Genomic DNA, 22099 nt, shown 5'->3' with positions numbered 1-22099 from the left:
AGATTCAAAGCACAAATTGCTTATTCATTCAGGTAATCACATATGGCATTTTGAAATTTGAAATAAGTGAAAAAAGCTGAATATCATTACAACAATAAATCTGCAATTACATAAAAACAACTTTATTCTTAAAATAAACACATATTTCCTTAATGTCTTGAATAACTGTTCAGTCAATTTCAGCAACTAATAAAATGTGCAGATTTACGACCTGTAAGGGTGCATTGTTGCCAAAGAAACAGGTTCAGAAAGCTCTTCAAAGAACAAAAACACTGGCACTTTAGGGCTGACCACACTTTCCAGCCCTGTCTAATGCATATTCATCAGAGACGGCTGAATATGTAAATACATATTCAGGGAGCTGGGAGGAGTGGTGGCAAGGCCAAGAAAAACTGAGCATAACTGCCTAGCATGATACCAGTCAGACCGCCAACACCAGCACGACAGACAGCAGCTCCAGCACAGCAAGGTAAGAGAACCTCACCCAGTGTGCTGTTTTCTTCCCGATTTAAGATCGAGAGATAAGACCGAGATTTTCCACGTCTTCTAGTGCTTAATGGCAAGAAAGACAGCAGGGAGTTTGTGTTCTCTGACAGGTCAATAATTCAGCAGCAGTGAGTAGATTTGTTTTCTCACTAGGTGACAAAGTGAGTTTGGTGTGTGTTACACTTCAGTTAAGCGGTTTCACCCTGTAGGAGACACAACACTTTTCCCGCTAATCTTAATTTATACTGGTGAAATTTGAAGATGGTTTTAATATGCCATCTAGAATTTAGTAAACTTAGTATGCAAGTTTAGTATAAATGTTTATAGGAGTGTCTGGGTTGATTCTACTCATACCAAAAGCAGTTTTTACTGACAATTACTTCTGGGCTTGGCTGTTGATGGCTCACTAGCACAACTTGCTTCTTATTGTTGTTCTAGATTACACACTTTATATATTGGTGGGTTCTGAATCAAGTTGCTCCACTTTAATAGACATCAAGTCATAATAGATAGTAATTTTATTAGTCACTGACTAATCAGTTTGACGTTAATTTTTGCAGTCCGATGTCACTTCTTAGACTGGAATGATAACGTTAATCAGGAGTTTATGATGTATATTAAATTATATGTTTATTATAAATTTTATTTTTCTCTTATCAGGTGTTTTAAAGATTACATTTAAAGTATGTTTTTGAGCAAAGCTTATATAGGTATTAAATGTAGGTATTAATTGCATTTTTAATTTCTGTACATTTAACTTTGACCAAAATATCAAACAAAATCATGAAAAATATTAAGCAAAAGAGAATTAGACTTTAAAATGAGATCTATGTTTGTTTCTTGTTAATGTCATTTAACAAAATATCCATTGGTAATAATTGCCAATATACATTAGCCATAGAATGTATTTTACATCTGCAAAAGGAGCACCAATTTGGTAAAAGAAATATCTGAAATTAAAAAACAAACATAATTCAAACAGTACCTGCACAGGGGGATTACTCGACAGAAACACTCATCAGGACACAGTGTCACTTGCTAAAAGGGTAACATGATAATAAGGTACAACAACAGAACAGATGCTTCATTCATGAGTGGGAATATCCGCATTCCTATGAGTGTACCCTTCTACATATGGCCCAATGCCAATCCCAGAATGACTTAAGCTGTGCTGAAGCCCATTTATTAATTAGGATCAAGTATTCATACAACTTTATATGAATTCCCCATACAAACTGGAAGTTCTATTCCACAATTTTATTCCCCATACAGCATCCACGACCCATGGACTATGATTCAGCAATATACTTGTAGCTAGTTTCTGAAACTTGCTCAAACCCATATACTCAATGGCTAGACTTTTTAGAGCAGGTCTGTGTTCAAAGTAGACCACTGGACAAGTGATAGATTTAAAATAACAAATTTATCCAAATTTTCAACCAACCAATTTGATCATTACTTAATTAAAAACAATGCTGGCCAAAATAAGATTTAATGAGAACAAAAGCTTTAGTCACATGATGTTTCATATGAATAATAAAGATATTGCAATATAGCTTCATAATACAAAAAATAACACATTCAAACATATAGTTGAACAACTCTTCACAGGAAGGATTGTAATATGAAATCAGACATATAAGTGTTTTTACTGAAGATCTAGACTAGCCAAACATGCCACAGAACGACATTCCACGCTTAGCTTCTGGTTCACACCTGTACTATAAAAGGTTAGATCAGTGAATTTTTGTTTCTGCCCGTCATCAAAGGCGTTCACTACCTGCCCTTTTACAGATCTTGACAGATCTTCGGGCTTTTCCGAATTCCTTTGGCACAGAAGAATTAGTCAGTGACTATTCAACCTAAAATAATGTACACCAAACGGAGTACTGTAGTACACTCCTGCACTGTCCAGCCTAGTATTTTTTAACCAAACTGTTAAGTTTGTAAGTAATTACCAAGCTCTTTGTGATCTAAATGGGATGTGGGCATTAGGACATAAATACACCACACAAGACCGACTTCTCTTGAGATCAACTGGATAAGAGACATCTAATGCTCGCCTGCCATCTAGTGACAACAAAAAGCAGGTGCTCTACAGCTTAGCCATATGATCCGTTACCCACCTCCGACATGCTGGAGATGCCTACAGCCTACTACTGTAACATGGCAACTTGATGAGCATGTTACTTTATCGTAGACGTTTTTAATGATAGCCTCGCAGATAGGCCCCATACGAGTCACGGACACTACAAGAAAACATGTATGGCATAGATCATAAATCTGAGTAAATAGCCAGTCTCAACCGTTCCCTTCTAGTGTCATATCCTGAGGAAGAATGAGTTCAGGAGCAAAGGATCCGCCACCCTATATCGTACCAGGTAAAACCCTAAAACACCACAATCGCCTTCATCCCATATCAAGACCACGCCAGGACCTCCGAGGGCGGGTACTCCATATGGACACATAAGGGTGGCCATGGAATTAAACCTCTTTCGCTAAGGAGAACTCAATGCGGGTGAACGTGTATCTGCTCATCCCACATGGTTTTCATGAGCGTCTTTTGTATTCATAGTTGACGAAAAAGGGGACAGTGTGAAAGTCTATAAGGTGCACACGCCTTTCAACCCGGCTAACTCCAACGATGATCAGTTCCAACTGAGGACTCACAACTCAAGCGGTAGGTTAAAGAGTCCCACCACGGGGATAAATAATGTTCTGACGTGTCCAGTCAACAACAAATACCGTCGCGTTTACCGGTGATGATATAAGAATGGTCTGAATTTGTTATTACTTGCTCTTGTAGTTCAGGTTTCCTCAGCAGACAATGCCAAGAACAAGTACGTGAGTTATGACACGCAACTGGGTCGCTCTCCGGCAATGGCCACGTGCACGGATTGTCGGGAGCAGGTGCTGACCCAGGTCACCTACAAAGTGGGCGCCTACGCCTGGCTCATGTGCCTGCTTTTCATTTGTTGCGGGTAAGAGAAAAATCACCCATCAAACGGAATACACGCCTGTGACTTTTAAAAGCTGGATCAAAACAGTTTGGTTTTCTTGTGCCTTTTAGGTTCATACTCGGCTGCTGTCTGATACCATTCTTCGTAAAGTTCTTCAAAGACGCTTATCACACGTGCCCCAAATGCGGTCGGATCATCCACGTGGATAAAAAGCGCTGCTGCTGACCGCGACATCCTCCCTGAGCTTTTTGCCGCCTCCTGTTTCCGAACGCCGTCGTGCTCAGATAGCGAAAATGCCACAGTTGCAGTCAGACCACCGCCTTTTTTTTGATCGTGGGGTATTACAGTGAGCTTATGGACTTTTTCGAGACAACAAATAGGAACATTACAGAATGTAACATCAACGTAATTGGCTTACTAATTGGTTGCAACGCTGGCATTAGAAGAGCCCTTTGCTTTCACTTGCTTTAATCTTGTCTGTATCAGGCTCTGAAAGCCCAATATTAAGATTATGCTGACCTATTTTGAGCTACAACAAAAGTGCCCAAATTCGATCCTGGAGGGGACATAGTGCAGCACAATTTGCTGATTTCCGTGTCCAAACACACCTTATTGGATTCATCAGCTAGGTTACAGTGGGGAAATCGCCAAACCGTGCTGCACTTTCACCCTTCACTACTGGGTTTGTGCAAACCCTGCTGAAGGGTTTGAGGGGAAAGTGGGGGTTCTTTTGCATTGGGCTGTTCACTACATTTGAGGTCATATTAATGGTCAACCCTGGTAAGAGAACAATACAAAAATAATCAGACCACCTTTGACGCTGAAATTTGTCTTATTTAAACTGGCTGGCACATAAGTACCAAGGCTGGCCATTAGCTGTCATTCCTTTTATTCATTATATAAAAATATTGCCGCTAGTCTAAGCACAGGTATTGCACATGAAAATGTTCTTTAAAAACATAAGGAATTAGGTTATAGGAAATCTCTGGGATTTGTACATAAATCTATATAGAAATATGTTAAGTTTAGATTTCTGCTACCATGTATACATTATTATTGATGACTAGACCTACCATGGCATTTATATTCATTTATGGATTCCTGTTACAGAATGACTTGTCTGTCAGTTTTTCCAATCTTCACATTATGACAGTCGTTATATTGACACCTAGGTACTGTACTAAATCCATTTTAAACATGACATTTATAGAGCATAATTTGTTCAATGACTACGAAGTGATCAGTTTTCATCTTATGTGGGCTATGGGCTTTTAATATCTCATCATTGACCCATCTTTTAATACTTCCTATTTATCATCTGAAACAGCAAGCATTCTATTTAGAGACATTTTGGACAAAGTGAATATGCATTCTGCAAGCTGTAGCAGCACAACAGGTGCCCACTGCAGCACTTTCACAACCAATCAGGATGCTGCTTCTGGAGTGAAATGTTCAACTGATAATTGTAGCTTTTATAGAAAATTTTATTCAACATACATTTTCAGCAAAAAGGCAATATACAGGAATAGTTGTCGTACACTGCTGCTACACGGAGGAATTAGACCGGGAAAAAAAAAAAAAAAATCAAAAAGGTGATCGGCAGGTCATTTTGTACTGGACTTAAACAAGACAAACTGTTGCAAGTAGTTAAGGAAGAAATAAAGACCAAAATAAAACTTAAAGTCAGTGTCCAAAATAAAACTACACACAATGAATATGAACATCTGATCTGTACCCAACAAAGTGTCTTTAATTTTACATGTCCATTCTTTAAATATACAATTTTAAATGTTGTCTTTACAAAGCCAACTATGCACTAGGGGTACTCCTCCTGTGCTTACAAAAAAGAAAGAAAAAAAAAAAAGAGAAAAGAAATGTGTTGTTGGTTCATTTAATGCTGGTTTCACCATGTCCTGAACCAGTCTACCAAATGTCTGCAGCTTCCTGCTAATGCACATTACAGCCAATCTGGAGCGCCTTCCACTCCCCTCCCACCAGAATGATACTACAGCAAAGTGCCAGATGAGCCCGAAGGAGTGCGGAGGGAGAGAGGATGCAGGGGGAGGCCCAACCAAAGATTACATTTAACAGTGCTGAGAAATGTAAAACCTTTGCTATTAAGTGCTGACGTGCAAGATGAAGTACAGACAAACTATTTCTTTTCTCGTTTCTTTTTAAAACATATGCCGTGGAGCTTTATTATACAAGATTTCCAGAAAAAAAGAGAAACTGAATTCCTCCGACCAAACTAGGTGAGAAAGAATTGTGTAAACATGAAAATTGCCTAGTTGCACTAAGGGACAAGAAAACGCAACCACTTCAGGGCAACTAGCAAGCTTTAGCCATCTGTGGGGGTTTTGTTGAAAGGATGGAAATCCTTTAATTTATTTGCAAATGGCAGAACAACTTCCATCTGTCCCCCTCACTATGCAGCAGCTTTCTTGCTGTAACAATTCTTTTAAAAACAAAATTAAAAGAAAAAAAAACAAAACAAACAAAAAAACCCCACTGTCTAGAAGGTCGTACTGTAACCCCCATTTAATAAAATCCAATTCATTCTTCCAGACAAAACAGGCAGTCAACAGAGAAGCCAAATCGAAGAGCTTCAAAAGGGAAAAACATGAGCGAACACTCCGCTTTGCTGAAGATTTCATACATGGGGCCTGTGTACCCAGACAACAGGTGGCAAGAGTGGTGCACACAAGACGTTTGGTTAAAGTCTTTAGTATGGTCGGTTAAGAGGGAGTGCTCGTCAGTTGTGGATCTTGATCGCCTTTTCCAGGTATGTGTAGCGTCCTCTCTTTGGAGCCTTGTTGAAGTGGTCAAGACCTAACCAAGGTCTCGGGTGGGACATGTTCCCTGGGGACAAGGAAACAAAACTAAGGAAATTCTCTCTTTCACTCATGCGAGAGAGAGAGAACAGCTACCTACACAAGATTTTTTAGCACCAGTGACCTACATTCATCAAGCTTGAAGAGTGCTTTTTTCCTTGCTTTTTGTTTTACATTTCTATGAAAGTAATCACTTGGGTTAGAAGTAGCTGCTCCTCCATTCCCACTCTTGTTCGTTTTGTAAACGCAGGCCACAGCAAGCTTACAACTCCATTCTTCCTGTGCAAGGTGTGCTGCAGGGACGACCTTTACTGAGCTGCTTCTCCAGGGGCAGCATAGCTAGAGTGACAGCAGAGCTGCCACAGCAACTGGGCCCTACTGGTTTAGCTAGGGTTTTCAACAAGCTAAACCCTCCTATACCATTGCACTGACCCCTAATGTGTCTTCCAGGTGTACTTTGTATTCGACTTTGCCTGACTTTTGATTGGCCTAAAATTGCCAGTGGGAGGGTACAGACCAATATGATTGTCCTGTTTGTTGAAGCCCCTACAATCTGGGAGAACATTGCAAACAAACAGACAAAAATGAAGTAAAAACCAAGGCATCCAGCCAAACCCTGGACATACAGCCTAAAAACTGGAGGGTCTAGATTTAGACCACTAGGTGCACCAAAGCTGGGCGATGCACATATACACTCACTCTCACAAGTGACTTGCGTGACACCATTTGTATATGTCGTTACCAGCTGCACAAGTAGATCCTGACTGCCAGAAGCAGCAAGGAGGCTCAGCAACACAGAGAGCGCCACTCGAATGCCATGTGACCGAGCTCGCACCACCCATACATACCTGGCTGTGGCTCAAAGTCCTTCAGATTCACTTCGTAGTCATCTTCATTGATGTACTGATGCCGGCCCATCATCACAATTGCAAATTTGAACTACAAAATGATAAATCAAATAAGACGTTACAATGTTATCATAAAGTGCAGAAAGATCCACTTCTTAAAAGAGCAAAACCAAACAAATGAATGAAAAGCATGCACAGCTCAATTCAGGGACGAAGTCAGAGCTCTATTTGTCATTAACGGCATCGTCCTTCAGTGCTTTGGGTACCTTCTCAAACTCCTTCTCCTGGATGTCCAGCATGCTCTGGATCCTCCTCATCACCTCTCTGAAGGGCTCCGCCTGGAGCGGCACAGCAGCAGGTTAGCGTTACACACTCCTGACCGACAAACCCACAGCCTCTGAACACCACACACGCACACCCACACGCGTGCGCTACCCACAGCCCTCACACACCTGGCGGATCTTTAGCAAGAACGGAATTCCAAAAGTCCCGAAGACCTCCTTGTGGAAATGTGCAACTGGAATCAGCATCTCATTTTCCTTATCCAGGTCGACCTGGTCAAGGGGGATTTCCTAAACACACAAAACGAAGCATTTCATGCAAGACCCATCACTTCACAGAACAGCCTCCAGATACAAAAGGGGAAAAAACAGCTTGGCAAAACTATTTATTTACAGAGCATTTCATAGGATAACAATTCTTTATTTGTACATAAAAAGAGGAAGTTGGAGGAATGGCACAGTTATGCTTTTACCTCTATTCTGAATGTTCGACTGGCTGCAGGAGATAAACATTCTAGCAACTCATCCTCTTGGTGAACCCCGATAATTTTGTAGCTTACAATTTCTAAGAGCCTGCAGGAGAGATGTCGAGACATGTGTGTGTAAAAGCATAGTCCAACAAAAGGTTTAGGAAGAGCATGGAAGCAACATCAATAGGATAATCAGAGACTGAGTGTCTGAGGACCCTGAATACATTAGAAAGTCACAAGCATCACCCCCCCCCAAATGCGGCTCAAATCAGAACCAATATAAAAGCAAAATCTGTGGAACACACTAGCACAAAGCAGAATTAATCTAATCTAGTGATCCAAGATTCAGCAACCAAATGGTCTTACCTGAGCTTCTCTGAGCCTTTGTCGGAGAGCTCCACGGCCTTTTGACATTCCTCCAGGAGGTCTCGAACACAGCCGTGCTTGTCTGGGTATAGTGTGATCTCCTGGTTGGGAGGTCAGACACAAAAAGTAAGCGACAAAGCTTGGATCAGACTGCTCCAGCTTCAGTCATGGAAGGCCATGTCACAGTGTAGCTTTGGTGCTTTGCCTGCTTCAGCACAGCTCATAAATAAGCCATCCCCTCAGGAAGTGAGTCAGAGTGGGTTGGCGCAGGGAATACCTGCGTCGACCCTCGAGGAGTGAAGCTGTACACTGACATCATGAAAACCAATATCCATGCTAAGCCACATCAAGAGGAGAGAGCAAAAGATACTTCTGAACAACCAAATGCCGTACAAACACACACACACACACACACACACACACACACACACACACACACACACACACACACACACACACACACACACACACACACACACACACACACACACACACACACACACACACACACACACACACACACACGGGAAAAAAGCCTCTGTGGATTGATTATAAAACTTGTTCTTTTCCTTCTTCTTTTTTACCTCCTCCCGAAACTGGCTGTTGAGCCATATTGACTTGAAGCTCCTCCTGTTCTCAAAGTCGGTGATCTTCATCTTGAGCTGTGGGAGGTGAGTGAAAACATGAATAAATCAGGGGATCTGAGGCAAAGTCATGCAGAAGGGCTCAGGTTCCCATGAGGGGTGCCGAGTACTGGACTCAAGGTATACTGCTCTGCCGTTTACTGATGTTTCCACCTTGAATTTCTATATTTATTGACTGACAAGTATTTCATTTAAATAAATTTTTTTTCTTTTGTACTGTGAAAATGTATATTTAACGAGTAAAGAAAAGCCATCAGGATGCTTCATTATCGCAGCCCTCTCAGATGTGATGGAGTCCCCTCACCTGCTGGTAGTAGAGCTTCTTGGGCTGTCGGGGCTTAAAGAACTGCAGCAGGTCTCGCAGAGTGCCCTCGTAGTTGTGCCTGAGCGGGTTGCCTGGGCCATCTCTGTACCTGAGGAGCAGGCCGAGGGAAGGCAGGTTAAAGAGCAGTGCCACAGGCCCGGGAAAGGGTAACTCCAGCTGAGAGCAATCATACGTACCCCTGGGACTTGAAGAACTGCAAGAGCATGGGGTCAGTGTTTAACCTCTGTGCAACAGTCTTTGCCACCTAGAAAAATTAAGAGATTAGAGTGTTGGTGGTTGGGTGTGAGGAGGGGAGGTGGCCGATACCGATCTGTGTTACTGATTATGACAGCTGACCTGGAAGTAGTTCATTCTGTTCGAAAGCGTCACAACGAAACCCGGGTCGTTGTGGATGGTTTTGTCACAGAAGATGACGTCCACGCGGTGGTACAGGTCTCTGAAGTAGTCCTTTGCAGTTGGCAGCTCGCTTGCATCATTCTCCGAGTCGTCCCTAGAGAAATCAAGGGTTATTTCCTCGCTCTGTCTCTAAATGAAAAGCAAGTCTGAAAGCACACTGGGGGGAGCCCTTACTTCTGGAACACTATTATGTCTCCATCCATTAGCTCGTCCAGAGCTTTGTCCAGAGAGACATCATAGTCCTGTATCCGCTCCGTTAAATTCGGTTTAACTTCCTACAGTGAACATGAGTCATAAGTCAGATTCGCAGCACTCGCTCTGTGATGTTAGTGGGTTTCCAGACCCAGTAAGGGACTTCTGGGGAAAGCAAGTGATGTGAGAAACTTGCCTCATAGAGGATAAGACTAGTTCCCTGCTGAAACCCTGCTCTTTCACACATGATGGGAAGCAGGTCTCCTGCTTACAAGAAACATAAGTCCATCAGCTTTGCACATTAACTCAACTTAACCACTCATGTCAATGTTATTGACGGGTCTGTTAATGGGTTAGTTAAGGTACTTACGTATTTTGCAGGATATAGGGGTGTAGATATGTCCACAATAATTTAAGCTTCTGGTTTTTGGGTCATACATCTTCAAGAACAACATAACATCATCTGCAAAGGAAAATGGAAGTGATCATAGCATTACACTGGATTGTAGCATTAAACTGGAAGTCGTTTGAGCACTACAGTTCCACAAGTTTGAAGCCCAAGGAATAATACTTCCATTGGCTTTAGCTTTACAGGGGAGTCAAACTCACGGTCTTTGTCGAACTTGGGTAATGTTGCACCGCTGGCGGCCATTTCTGGATCTACCGTTTCCAGAAATATTGTCCATGGATTCTCGTTGTCACTTAAGTCGATCATCTGGCGAGAGCAGAGCAAAGCCCATCATCGGCATGAATGACGGCCCAAAAACATGAATCAGTTACACGGGGGGGGGGGAACAAAACCCCCACACACAGCGGCCTACGTGCCGCTAGCGTCCTTGTGTGGGGTGGGGGTGTCACTTACGGACTTGTTGCAATCGGCTTCGTAGTCCAGCATGGCCGGACGCTTGGTGCCGTTACTCCGCGCCTGCATGGGCCACAGGCGCATCTGGTCCTGTGGGAAGCCCTGCACAAAATCAACGTTACCCTCAGCACCTCCATTCAGGCAGTCAGGGCAAACATGGGGAAACCCCTCGCTCCTCCATACTGCACTGCTGCACTTTGAGAACGATGCTGACTGAACGTCCAGGACAACATCCTGCGGAGGAGCTTACCATGGTCTGCGAGAGGTTCTGAACAAATTCGGCCAGGGTGGAGCTCTTCAGAACCTTGAATACTGTGTACTTCACTTTCTCCTCATCATACATGTCATTGCCCTGGTGCCCACAGAACTGGTCCTCCGTCACCATCTTCAACCATAAAAGGCAGAATCACATCACACTTGCATACCACACTCCGTTCTCTCAGCGCCTTGTGCAAGACTAATGAGGAGGTACTATAAACCTGGCAGTATCCATGGAAATGGGTTTTGTTAAATAAATGAGACAGGAAAAGGGCTCTGGGGCAGGAGCTATGCTGATGATGGAATACAAGTCATATATATAATTTTAAAAATGTGTGTAATATATATATATATATATATATATATATATATATATATATATAATAAATAGAGAGAGAGAGAGAGAGAGAGAGAGAGAGAGAGAGAGAGAGAGAGTGTGTGCACGCGTGCGTGAGAGAATGTATGAATGAGAGAGAGAGCAGTGTGTGCACCGTACCTGCACTTGCATGTAAAGGTGAGCCTCCTGCCGTTCCTTCCGTTTCTGTGCCTCCACCCTCTTCTCCTCCTGCAGCCGCTCCACCAGCTGATGGGGAATGTCCATGTCTGTGACCGGCTGCAGTACCTCACCTATGCAAATGCACCACAGCTTTTATTATGGACAACTGTGCACACAAACACCAGTGTCTCCCCTACATCTACGTGGTGTGGAATCAACCATGATAAAATGACGTGTTATATAACTGTTACATTATCTTTTTTGCAGCTTTTTGATGCGAGACATTTTAAATCAGCAAGGCTAATGCTGCAGTTCTTTAGTGTACAATGTTTGAAGCACTTCTCAGCCAGACACATGGCATCGGACAGCCACTTAAGCAGACTTGGGCTGAAGTGTTCAAGAGCCATCCTGTTCAGCCAGACCCCTGCCTTCAAAGCTCAAAGCTCAGAGCTCAGTGTTGTGGGACTCGGTTGGCTGCGTGAAAAAAATCTGCTCGGTGCTGACCAGCAGCTGTTCTAGGGCCACAGCCCCACGGCCACCAGGCGACAGGCCCAGCAGCCTAGAGAGAAATGCTTGACAGCGGGAGTGACTCACTGAGCTTGGACTCGCGGATGTACACCAGCATGTACGCATTAGTGCAGTGGCGTACAGACAGGTCGTCATCATGGCCACCGTAGTTATGCTCAATGGCCTCCTCTTTAGTGCATCGGGAAACTACGTCATCATCAAATTTGCACCACTTAAGGGAAAATGAGGAAATGGAGATGTTTAAGACAAATTAATGTCACCAATCTGAACTAAATATACATGCACTGCTTTTAAACACCGTCACTCGTTAGCATTGAAAAATAGCATTTGTTATCATCAGTAACATTAGATCAAATAAAAAATTACACACTTTTATAAACTGTGCATCCATTTATTATTCAACAAACACCATGGATTTTGACTCCCAAAATAAGGAAAATGGTTCTCACTATTGGCTCCGTGACACTCACTTTGCCGTCTCCTTTGGGGTTTAGATAGACGACATAGTGGCCTCCGTGGTTGTCTCCGCTGTGCACCAGCACCGCGTGCAGGATGTAGTTGGCCGGGTCCTTCACGTCTGGCTTCTGCAGGAACTCATCCAGAGGTAACTGCTCGGGGAACTCGAACCTGCGGGCAAGGCATTGGGCATCCATGAAGCAGCCCCCAGCATGAAACCAGATCAAAAGGGAGCTCACATTAAAGCTGGGGAGGCCTAGGCCATCAGTGACACAGGTATTTCAACACTCAGTCACCAGGCACGTGACGATGAGTCAGCCATGCGCCTATTTTAAGCTGAGCATTGCTCTCTGCGTGATGTTCACCAACAATAAACCATGGAATTTGACTCATACCACATGAAAAAGAGCTCAAATGTTCAACACACATGTGGGTATTATCTGTGTACAGAACATTAGTCCATTATGTCAACAAAGGGCAGGTTTGATCTAAGCTTGCATCATCCAATGAAAGACCCCAATACTGGCCACCAACTGTAAGTTTAAATAGCCGATACAGGCGTCACTGACCACAAGGTTTCACCCAGGTCAACAGAATCAACCTACTTGTGTCATAACCATTGCAATTCCTTTTCCCCTTGTCTAAACTGCACCACACTGTGTAAAGTTACCTGTCGTTGATCTTTATGTTTTGGTCAGTCTGTGGGTCGTACATGAACCTCATGAGCTGTAAGTGCAGGATGGGTGGGAAGGTCAGGAACTTCACACCCTTCTCAGCTTCCTGGAACACAGAAGAATGGGGCTCCATTAAAGCTACCGTGGCAAGGAGGGGTGTGTGTGCACACTGCTCTGGTGAGTCAGAGCACGAGAGCTGTACCTGTAGGCCATGCTCCCCCGCATCATACTTGTTGTCCCCATCCAGCTGCTCCACGGCCACGTAATCTTTGAACGACTCAAAGACTGCAGCAGGAGAGAAGACACACATGGGGCATTTCAACGACATGGTACATGTCACCAGATGCATGAAGTAAAGAACGCAACTTATAATTCCAAGAATCCCAAGCATTTATGAGTCAGAATAATAAACTACTGTGCTGTTCTGAATGGTACAAGTAGGAGACAAACAACGTACAGCCGCATTTGCAAAAGGTTTGCGGCCATCTGACTCTCAGAGCTGTCCGACTTGGTAGCCAAACTTCAGGGAAATCAACATGCATTTATGTCCAGTACTAGCAGCCAGCACGGTGCTCGCGTCTCGGGATCAAAATGCCACGGTCCCACACATTTAAAATGAGTACTCACTGTTTTTCTTTCCTTTTATGCTGAGCTGGATGTCGTAGTAATCCTCTATTCGTTCAGACCTATAATCCACATGCTTACACTGGATGTAGGACTACAAAAGAAACAGCAAGTTGCCCACTCATTAGTCCTGCCAGATTAACCGAAAGCATAGGAGAGACTGGTGAGGCTCAGCCAACTCACCACCATCTTTCCCCTGAAGAGCTTCGGGATCGTGCCTTCTACGCAAGTTCCCTTCATCTTGTTCTCAACGTTGTCTAGCAGCTGCAATTGAAGCACAAGCACGGTGTGCTCAGGTTCTCAATGGCAGTGTGAGGGAAGGGGTTTTGATGTCAGGATAAAAATGCCCCAGAAAGCCACAGCAATGGAACTCACCACTCTGCACAGCTCTTGCACGTCATGTTGCATGAAGCTATCAAGAGTCTCCCACCTATGCATTGACATGGGAATTAGATACCATTTTGCACTCAGTCTGAGTATGAATGCTATTTGAAAAATAAAACAGGACATTAAAATGTCGATAGGACAATCTCCCAAAACACCCATGTCATATTTTTTCCAAATAGAAGAAAAAACACACACAACTGCCATACAACTACATACAGAGTCTTTAAAAAGTGTATCCGCTTTAAGAATTTGCATACTCTCTCTGAGTAGCATAGCATTCCGAAAAGGTCCCTACCCAAAAGACTTGGTCAACTTCTTTGTGCCAACAGGCTTATCACTGTGCTGGAGTTCGTAGAAGACTCGCTGCAGAGCGAGGGGAACACTTTTGGAAGAGTCATCGCCCTCTGTAGGCATCATGTACACTGCCTACAAGGAAACAGCACAGAAAAACAGGACTGAACCAGGTGGCAGACAAAGATGAGCGGTTCCCGTAGCACAAGCAAGAACAGCGAGTGTGTCTGCCAGCACTGACTCAAAGCGCAATCCTCACCCGCCGCAGCTGGTTGGTAAAGAAGAGTGTTTGTAGAAGGCTGTTCATATAGCATGTAGCTCCTTGGTTCTTTAAGCCTACATAACCAGTATGCTTCTTCGAATCCCAGCTGGAATTATAAGAAAAATAATATGTAGCTAAACTGTAAAAAAGCTCTTATGTAGCTAATCTGCCCCTTAAACAACTCATAATGGCTAAAATACATTTTACACTCAGAGCAGGTAATTGAGGAGTTCACTCACGCCACACCATGAGGGGCATCAGCCTGAACATAAACCTCAAACGTGACCTTATCGTCCTCCACGAAGCCCCTCTCCGGATCAGTCACATCCTAGAAAAGCCCCCCCCCCCCACACACACACACATTATGGACTTAAAAAACAACCTTTTGGACAAACCCCGATGGCTTCCACACAGAAAAGAGGCTGTGGTATGACTATGGCTAGTCAAGATAATTTGGAAAACTGGGTCTAGTGTGAACACTTAAAAGAGCACTTATAAGGCAGCGGGAGAACTTACACTCCATGACATGAAGTTGGAGAAACCCCAGTCATTTTCCTTGTGGAAGAACAGGTGACTGATGCGGCGGCTGAATGCCTTCTCCTCGTCTTTGTAGTTGATGATTTTCAGCATGGCTTGAGCATGACAGGACCATGACCTAAGAACAAGGAGAAACTGACCAGTTAGCTGGATGACAGTTACGCACCTTTAAGCTACCATAATTTTAAATAATTCAAAAAACAACCTTTAATAATCCTCATTGTTAGTCCATGATAAAAAAAATTCAAGGTTGTGTTCCATCCATTAATTTAATACATTTCGAATTAAACTTTTACCCATCTTGGTATACCATTTTAATGCACAAAACAGAAAGCACTGATTCCATAATAACCAACTTGATTATGGGCCACACATCACTGTTACATCCCCAGAACAATGCAAAAAAAAAAGAAAAAAAGAAAGGGAGGTCCTAGAGCCACCGACAGGCTGTGATTGGAAGCGTAAACAAGGCTTTCATGAGAGCTAAACGGTAACAAGAATAATGAGCGAGTGGAGGATAGCGACTGCTTACGTGGAGTCGGACTCTGCATTGCACTGCAGGAAGAAACCCACACTCTTCTGGTGGGGCCGGTCCGGGTAGAAGCGGGGCATAACCATTATCTTCCAGGGGAGGTTCCTCACGAAACACGACGGGCTGAGCACAGACTCACTCAGTCTGCTAAAACGCTCCACCACAAAGCGGAAGGTCGCCTCTGAACGCCAGCTTGTATCTTTTGCACAAAAAAGGTTTACAGTTTACATCTCATATACAAGACAGCCTAATGTGCAATTGATTTGAACTCCGTACTATACAAAACCAAAGCTTCAGTTTGTGCAGTGATGGAGGAAATTTACTGGAGCTTCACCAGATACTGTCCTTACCATCTTCCATGTCTTCCTCTGTGTTGTTATGCCCATCTGCCATCGCCACATTACCATTGATGACAGGATTGGGGGGGATTCTTGGGGGATCGTCTGTGTCACCAGCTAAGGAAAACAAGAGAGGAAAGATTTGTCATGCCGCATGACAAAAAGCTTTCTATACTTAACTTTTTCCTACCATGAGACAGCCTTTCATAAAACATGTTCTTATAGTAAATAAATTCAAAAACATGATAACTGTTTGTGAAAAGTAAAGAGATCAATCTGCAAATTACAGTAGGCTTTTAAGAGCAAGAAAGTATATAGAACTTGAGCCTATATACACTTTTCATTTTAGGCTAACTGACATTTCAGCAAAAACCCACACTATGATAATAAGGGAAACACTCAGCTTTAGAAAAATACAAAATCATATCAATATCTTCTAAATGTTAATGGCCATCTCTTCAAAAGCACTCTTTAAAAAAAGAGAAAAGAAAATGGCAACTTGAGAATCATGTTTCAGCAATACACTATAAAGATGCTTATTTCTGCTTTTTTTGTTATGACCTGGCAAAACAATGACAAAAATGAGGGCAGGTAGACGAAGTAAGTGCAAAGCCAATAGAATTGTTAGTGGTTTATTTAAAGAACAGCAAAGACCTAAGGACTGGGACAGAAAGAGACCCACTTTTCCAAGACGTGAGGACATAGTCGAGACAGAATTAATCAAAAAGATTAACAAAGAGACAATTTACAATATGTATAAATGTTGTAAGTTTTCCTGTAAAAGTATCCGTGTTTGATCAATTAACGCGAATGATTGTTTCAAATAAAGCTAACTGGTAACATGATGCGTGTTTAGAGGAATGAGTGTAACACGAAACCTACACATATTCTCAACGCTTAGGTGGTGCACAGTTTTACGCCGGACACAAGGCTGTGTGACAGCGGGCAAACGTTGATCCTCGCTAGACTAACACAGCCATAGCCGGCAGAAACGCCCCCCTCATGTGGCTTAGCGAACCTCAGGCAAAACTCAGGCGGCCAATCGAAATTCAGTAATTACACGGACGTATTAGTTGTATTAAAAGTGGAGAACACAAGAACTACAAGAGATGAATTCTTGCTGCAGTACAATTCAGACGGAGACATGTAACTATTAAAAATGGCGAGTTCACACGACAGCATACGATGAAGCAGCAGATCCGCGCGCTGTGTCGGAGAGCCGCACGAGGGCCTTGACGCAGACTGATCATTAGCATGCTGGCTAGCGTTAGCTAACACACATCACACTCTTTATTTAATTGCAAATACGCCGTCAAAGGCCCTTAACTTCGTTCATGAAATAAGAACATTCCCGAGACATATGTTAACATTGTTGGAGCTTGATTTGTTTGATTAGTCCTTCACTCATGATTTGCAATAGCAGTCAATCCAAGTAGCTAGGTAGCTAGCTAACTAACATTCATCATCTATTTAATCCATCTACCATACATGTCACATTATTCTTCAGTGATTGCTACAACTTTATTAAATAACAAATTACGACGGTATCCTGAATTAGCTACTTCACTGCGTCATCATGTGACAGCTTGTGTTGTCCCTAAAACATAAACAAACATACGCAAGCGGGCCTTGCGCATACGGATCACTGCAAAACACTAGACAGCCAGAAGACTCCAGTCCACCATCTTGAAATAAAAACATCAGATCCACCCCCCGCTCAAGCTAGCAGGCTTCCTCTGCGGATGGTATGGTCAGTGTCGGCAATATACACTGGCGCTATCTAACTAGATCCAATTCACACGATGAGGGCTTCCTTGTAATACGGTCACAAACCACATATAAAAGACAATCGAACTGTGTTTATAAAACTGAGGCGTTACGTTTTAAAGTGACAATGCATAAGCTTTGGGGAAGAACAAATGGCTAGTGCTAAAGTACGATGTTAGCTATCCAAGCTAGCTATCGCTAGGATACACGGCTAACCAAAGTTTGGCAACTTCAGCAAATTATCAATAACGAGATGTCCGCAAGCGTTAGTTAGCTACGATAGCTAGCTACTTTACTCATATTCGCTGCATGACAGTGATCATAGAGATTAACCTGCCATGCAGAATTACATTCAATGAAATAGATCTTTTGCATCAAATCTAGCTAACAGGCTAGTTAAGAATTATTAGATAGCTATCCATTTATCCAAATAGCTAACCGTCAAGCATAGATCAATGATTGCGAAGTAACTCTTTTAGCGTTGCAGACTGAAATCTTTTTATATACCCATACAGCTTGTAAGTCTGTCTAGACCTCAAACTACAATTTGTAGTATATGTTGGCTATCAGTTTAGCAAAAACTATTTCACTTCCTGATGTTAACGTTAATAACTTACTATTCTGTCTGTTCAATTTTGATTGCATTTTGAAATGTGAAATACGATTAACATTGAGATGTCTGGGTAAGCTGGCAGCATTGGCCTGCTTCTAAAAACTGCTAAAACCAGTCCAAGGTAATATTAAAGGTTAGTTAGATAAGGTACTTATCTAGTAGCTTTGTGTTACCTAAACTGGTTACGTTTAAGCTATTTTAAGCAATAATTACACAATAGACAAAACTCAAACCAAATTCCCTTATATTTGCTGTCAATTTGTACCACGTTAACGTAAATGCGGTACAATGACTAATGCTAGCCACACAGCTAACTAAGCAAACCAGCTAGACTATTAGCTGTCAAATGAATCGGGATGCTTTCATCAAACGCTTTTATTATAACTACCTTCACTAGCTAGCCGGTTAATATTGTCAACGCATTAACTATAGCCATCAAGCTGTAATCAGATGTGTCTGAATTCAGTTTAGATCGCTCTCCGAAACATCGTTTTGCTTGCCAGACAGAATCCGACAGATAGCGTTTAGCTAACTAGCTTGCTAACTCACCTGATTTAGCCTGCTAGCGCTAACGAGGTCAAAACATGCGACAAAGTGACTTGCTAATAAAGTTAACCTAGCTTGCCGGACCAGCTAGCCACCATCCCAGCAATAACGCAAATCACATGTTGCTTATGTACGACAATAATACAATAAACAGTAAATGGTGGTCTCTCTGTGTGGTGGTGAAAACATGACATAATCGTAAGTGTTTCTGCAGGAGGCCTGACTAACAGTCAACATAACATGAGCTACCTTCCATCTCCATATCCTCGGGCTCGCTGAGCTGCTGCTCGCCGGCTTTCTGCTGCTGTTGCTGAGTGTGATGGTGGTTCATGTTTGCGATGGTGGCGATATGATTACGCTTGTCGTCTTTGTGGCCCTCGACCTTGTCTGGCGTCGGTTCCGTAGGGACAGGGGTCCGGGGGAGCTGGTGGTGGGGAGCTGGAGGATGCGGAGGTGGTGTATACAGGTCGAGCCTTTGCGGCTGGGCCTGCACTAACACGACCTCGGCCCTTTCTGCTGTCGGCGCCGGGGATTGAGGAAGGGAGGCCGGTGGGGGAGCAGGCAGAGAAACGCGGACGTATTTGCTCGCTATTCGCCCAATCTCGGCGCTTTGGTGGGTTGCTAACACTAACGGTAGTCGATGACTTGGGCTCCAAAATAAGGGAGGCCCGATGTACTAAAACCGGCTTTCCACACGGTATGGCAGGCGGTTAAGTGAGGGAAATTCAACTTACAACAACCTGCAGCCAGGGAAAACAAATACCCTGTTTATCGCTAGCTGGTGCTAGTTAGCCTTAGCTAGCAAAAGTGTTTGTAGTAAAGAAGAGGTTCTGCGGCTCATGCGATTCCAATAAATGTTTAGATACAACTTTCCCTGCAATATTTCCAGTCCATCTGCTCCTCCGATTGTCCCTCTTCTGGGGGGGAGCGGAGAAAAAAGCTATCCATTCAAACCCGAGTCTTATTTGAATTCGCACTAATTTAGAAGTTTAAAGTGACAATGATGCTCGCGCTTTACATCGACGTTATCATATATGAAGCTAATATTTAATCCTAACGCCTAGATTTAACGAGAAGTCGCATCTCAAATATGTTCTCAGTAAAAATCTTTCGCCCGGTCACGGCCAGAGCCCCCCTCTCTCTCTCTCGCTCGCTCTCGCTCTCGCTCTCTCTCTCTCTCACACCGCTCCCGTGGTTTCTGATGTTCAGTTGAGGTAAAGCTCAAAATGGCGGTCGCGCTCCTCTCTGAAATGTCACATCCGCGCGGAGATCTAAACGCTCGCGTACACCGCGCGCCGTGTCATAAACACGCCGAATTCATAATCGAGTCTGTTTAATCTCGGACAATCGCATGAACACACCGAATATTTTATTTTTTATTTATTGAAATGTCTTGTTGATTAATTACGCATTTAAAAATTGTTCACGCAGAATTAACATCTTATTTTAATAAAGTGGCGACATAGCTTATTGACTATAAATAGCGTTATTAAAATATTAGTTGCGGTATGCATTTCTTAGCAAAGTAGACAATCATAAATACAGTCAAGAAATGCTAGTTACAACATTAAAAACGAGTTTTAGTAGACTTTATCACATTGGCTATTAGGCGAAGTCAGTTTAAGTGAAATCCAATTAAAAATGAAATCCAGCTTTCCTGACAACTGACAAGAATAAATTTGGTAAACTGCGCGGTTCTTAAGATGCACACGCTGGTATTAGCCTACAAGGCTATATATTAACCTATCATCTGTACCATAGCCTTCAGTTGGTTCAGAAGCTGAAGTCTAATAATTTTATTTATTATGGAAATAGGTAGCATAACAACACAAAACATGATTTGTACTTTGAAAATCACAATTAATCATTATTTTTTTTTATCTCAGTCAGTTTATGATCAGTACATTTGAAGTTTAATGAATTCTGCTTATCAAGGCTTCATAAAACCTATAAGGGACCATACAGACCCCTTCGTTTCATAAGCTTTCTATGGGAATTCACAGTTGAAGGCATTCACATGTGAAGAATTGTTTTATTCCTGCTTGAACTTCGATTTTCCAGACCAATCTGTAGACCCAAGTCAGTAGCCTGTTGGACAAAAATAGATGTGGATAGCAAACTAGGTCCTTGTCCAGTGTATTTGCACAGTTTAATATACAATTCTAACATATGATTCAATTTCTGAAGGACTTGATAAACATCTCATGGATTGAAAATATTGCTTTAAAAGAGGAAATACATTTTCTCAAATGTTTACAGTTTCAACTGTACCAGGCAGAGTGTTAAACAAGTTACCCGTTTTACATATACTGAGTTTCAAGTTTATAAGGTACACATAATCTAGCTGTAGTCTGCCTGTAGCAATCCAATTTTGTTTGGGTTTCCAGAAGTTATATGACTGGTCATAATATTGCTTATTCTCTGCATAGTTGTGCAGATTTTTCAATTGCCTTTTTTGAATTACTTACAAAAAAGGCAGGTGGTATTATGATATTTGTGTAGGTTTATGCTGTAGGCTTATAATTCATATATTGCAAAGTGCATATACAGTATAAACATATACTGAGAGTATCTTACATCTGATCTTTGCTACAAACAAGCCAGAAAGCAAATAAACAAACAAAAAGCGGATAAAACAAACAATCAGGTCACTTATGAATTCTTGAAAGGCTGACACAACATACACAGAGTAGGTTTTCTGTTTAGATAATCAGTTTCAGAGTACCTTAGTGAGGGATTGATGTGTTACAATTTAAAATTAACTGTAAAGTGTATGGCAGCCTTTTGGCATATATAGAGTAGATGTACTTAATAAAGTTTCACTTACTGTATGAACACATTAATATGGTTAAGTATAAATGTATGGGTAAAAATGTCAGCTCTCAATTAATTAACTGGTGCTCATAATTACATAGTAAAATCGAAGCACTAACCAAAAGGTAGCAATAATAATACATACTAAAGTGAAATCTGCCTATTTGAAAGAATATCAGGGGTAGAGCCATGTACCTTCTTATAAACTAATGCTAAATAATTTCACATTTGTGTGTTTTCTCAGCTAACAAAATAAAAAGTGCAATGATTGCAATAATTATACCACTTGTCTGTGAGTTAGCAAAGAATTAGAAT

At 42.3% G+C, this 22099-nt stretch overlaps 2 protein-coding genes across 5 annotated transcripts; one reads left to right on the top strand and one right to left on the bottom strand.

Moving 5' to 3' along the window:
• The first annotated feature begins 354 nt into the window (after nt 1-354).
• Nucleotides 355-5167, top strand: litafd (LITAF domain containing). Of its 2 annotated transcripts, XM_027002751.3 has the most exons (5): nt 355-469; nt 2806-2867; nt 3062-3166; nt 3293-3467; nt 3557-5167. In XM_027002751.3, the coding sequence occupies exons 2-5, from the start codon at nt 2825-2827 to the stop codon at nt 3669-3671; spliced, it is 438 nt and encodes a 145-aa protein (XP_026858552.2). In that variant the 5' UTR covers nt 355-469; nt 2806-2824; the 3' UTR covers nt 3672-5167. The 2 variants fall into 2 exon arrangements, with proteins under 2 accessions (XP_026858552.2, XP_081567025.1); XM_081710899.1 differs by lacking the exon at nt 2806-2867 and having other exon boundaries at nt 367-469.
• usp7 (ubiquitin specific peptidase 7 (herpes virus-associated)) lies at nt 4910-20161 on the bottom strand. 3 transcript variants are annotated; one of them, XM_081710896.1, is made up of 31 exons: nt 19220-20161; nt 16057-16161; nt 15707-15905; nt 15154-15292; nt 14877-14965; nt 14635-14743; nt 14380-14510; nt 14073-14127; nt 13881-13961; nt 13701-13791; nt 13276-13358; nt 13070-13179; nt 12393-12570; nt 12010-12154; nt 11416-11546; nt 10912-11046; nt 10662-10763; nt 10409-10514; nt 10170-10262; nt 9992-10063; nt 9782-9878; nt 9548-9701; nt 9388-9455; nt 9191-9299; nt 8827-8904; nt 8243-8343; nt 7880-7979; nt 7578-7697; nt 7392-7463; nt 7126-7216; nt 4910-6305 (listed from the first exon to the last, which is right to left on the bottom strand). In XM_081710896.1, exons 1-31 carry the CDS (start codon nt 19299-19301, stop codon nt 6199-6201), a joined length of 3333 nt encoding a protein of 1110 aa, XP_081567022.1. In that variant the 5' UTR covers nt 19302-20161; the 3' UTR covers nt 4910-6198. The 3 variants fall into 3 exon arrangements, with proteins under 3 accessions (XP_081567022.1, XP_081567023.1, XP_081567024.1); XM_081710897.1 differs by having other exon boundaries at nt 12414-12570; XM_081710898.1 differs by lacking the exon at nt 19220-20161 and adding an exon at nt 17663-17759.
• Between the last annotated feature and the right edge of the window lie 1938 nt (nt 20162-22099).

Source organism: Electrophorus electricus, chromosome 3 (assembly GCF_041902795.1).
Source record: "Electrophorus electricus isolate QZ-2024a chromosome 3, ASM4190279v1, whole genome shotgun sequence".
NCBI lineage: Eukaryota > Metazoa > Chordata > Actinopteri > Gymnotiformes > Gymnotidae > Electrophorus > Electrophorus electricus.
The sequence above is the reverse complement of the archived record's forward strand: the minus strand, read 5'-3'. Positions and strand labels throughout refer to the sequence as shown.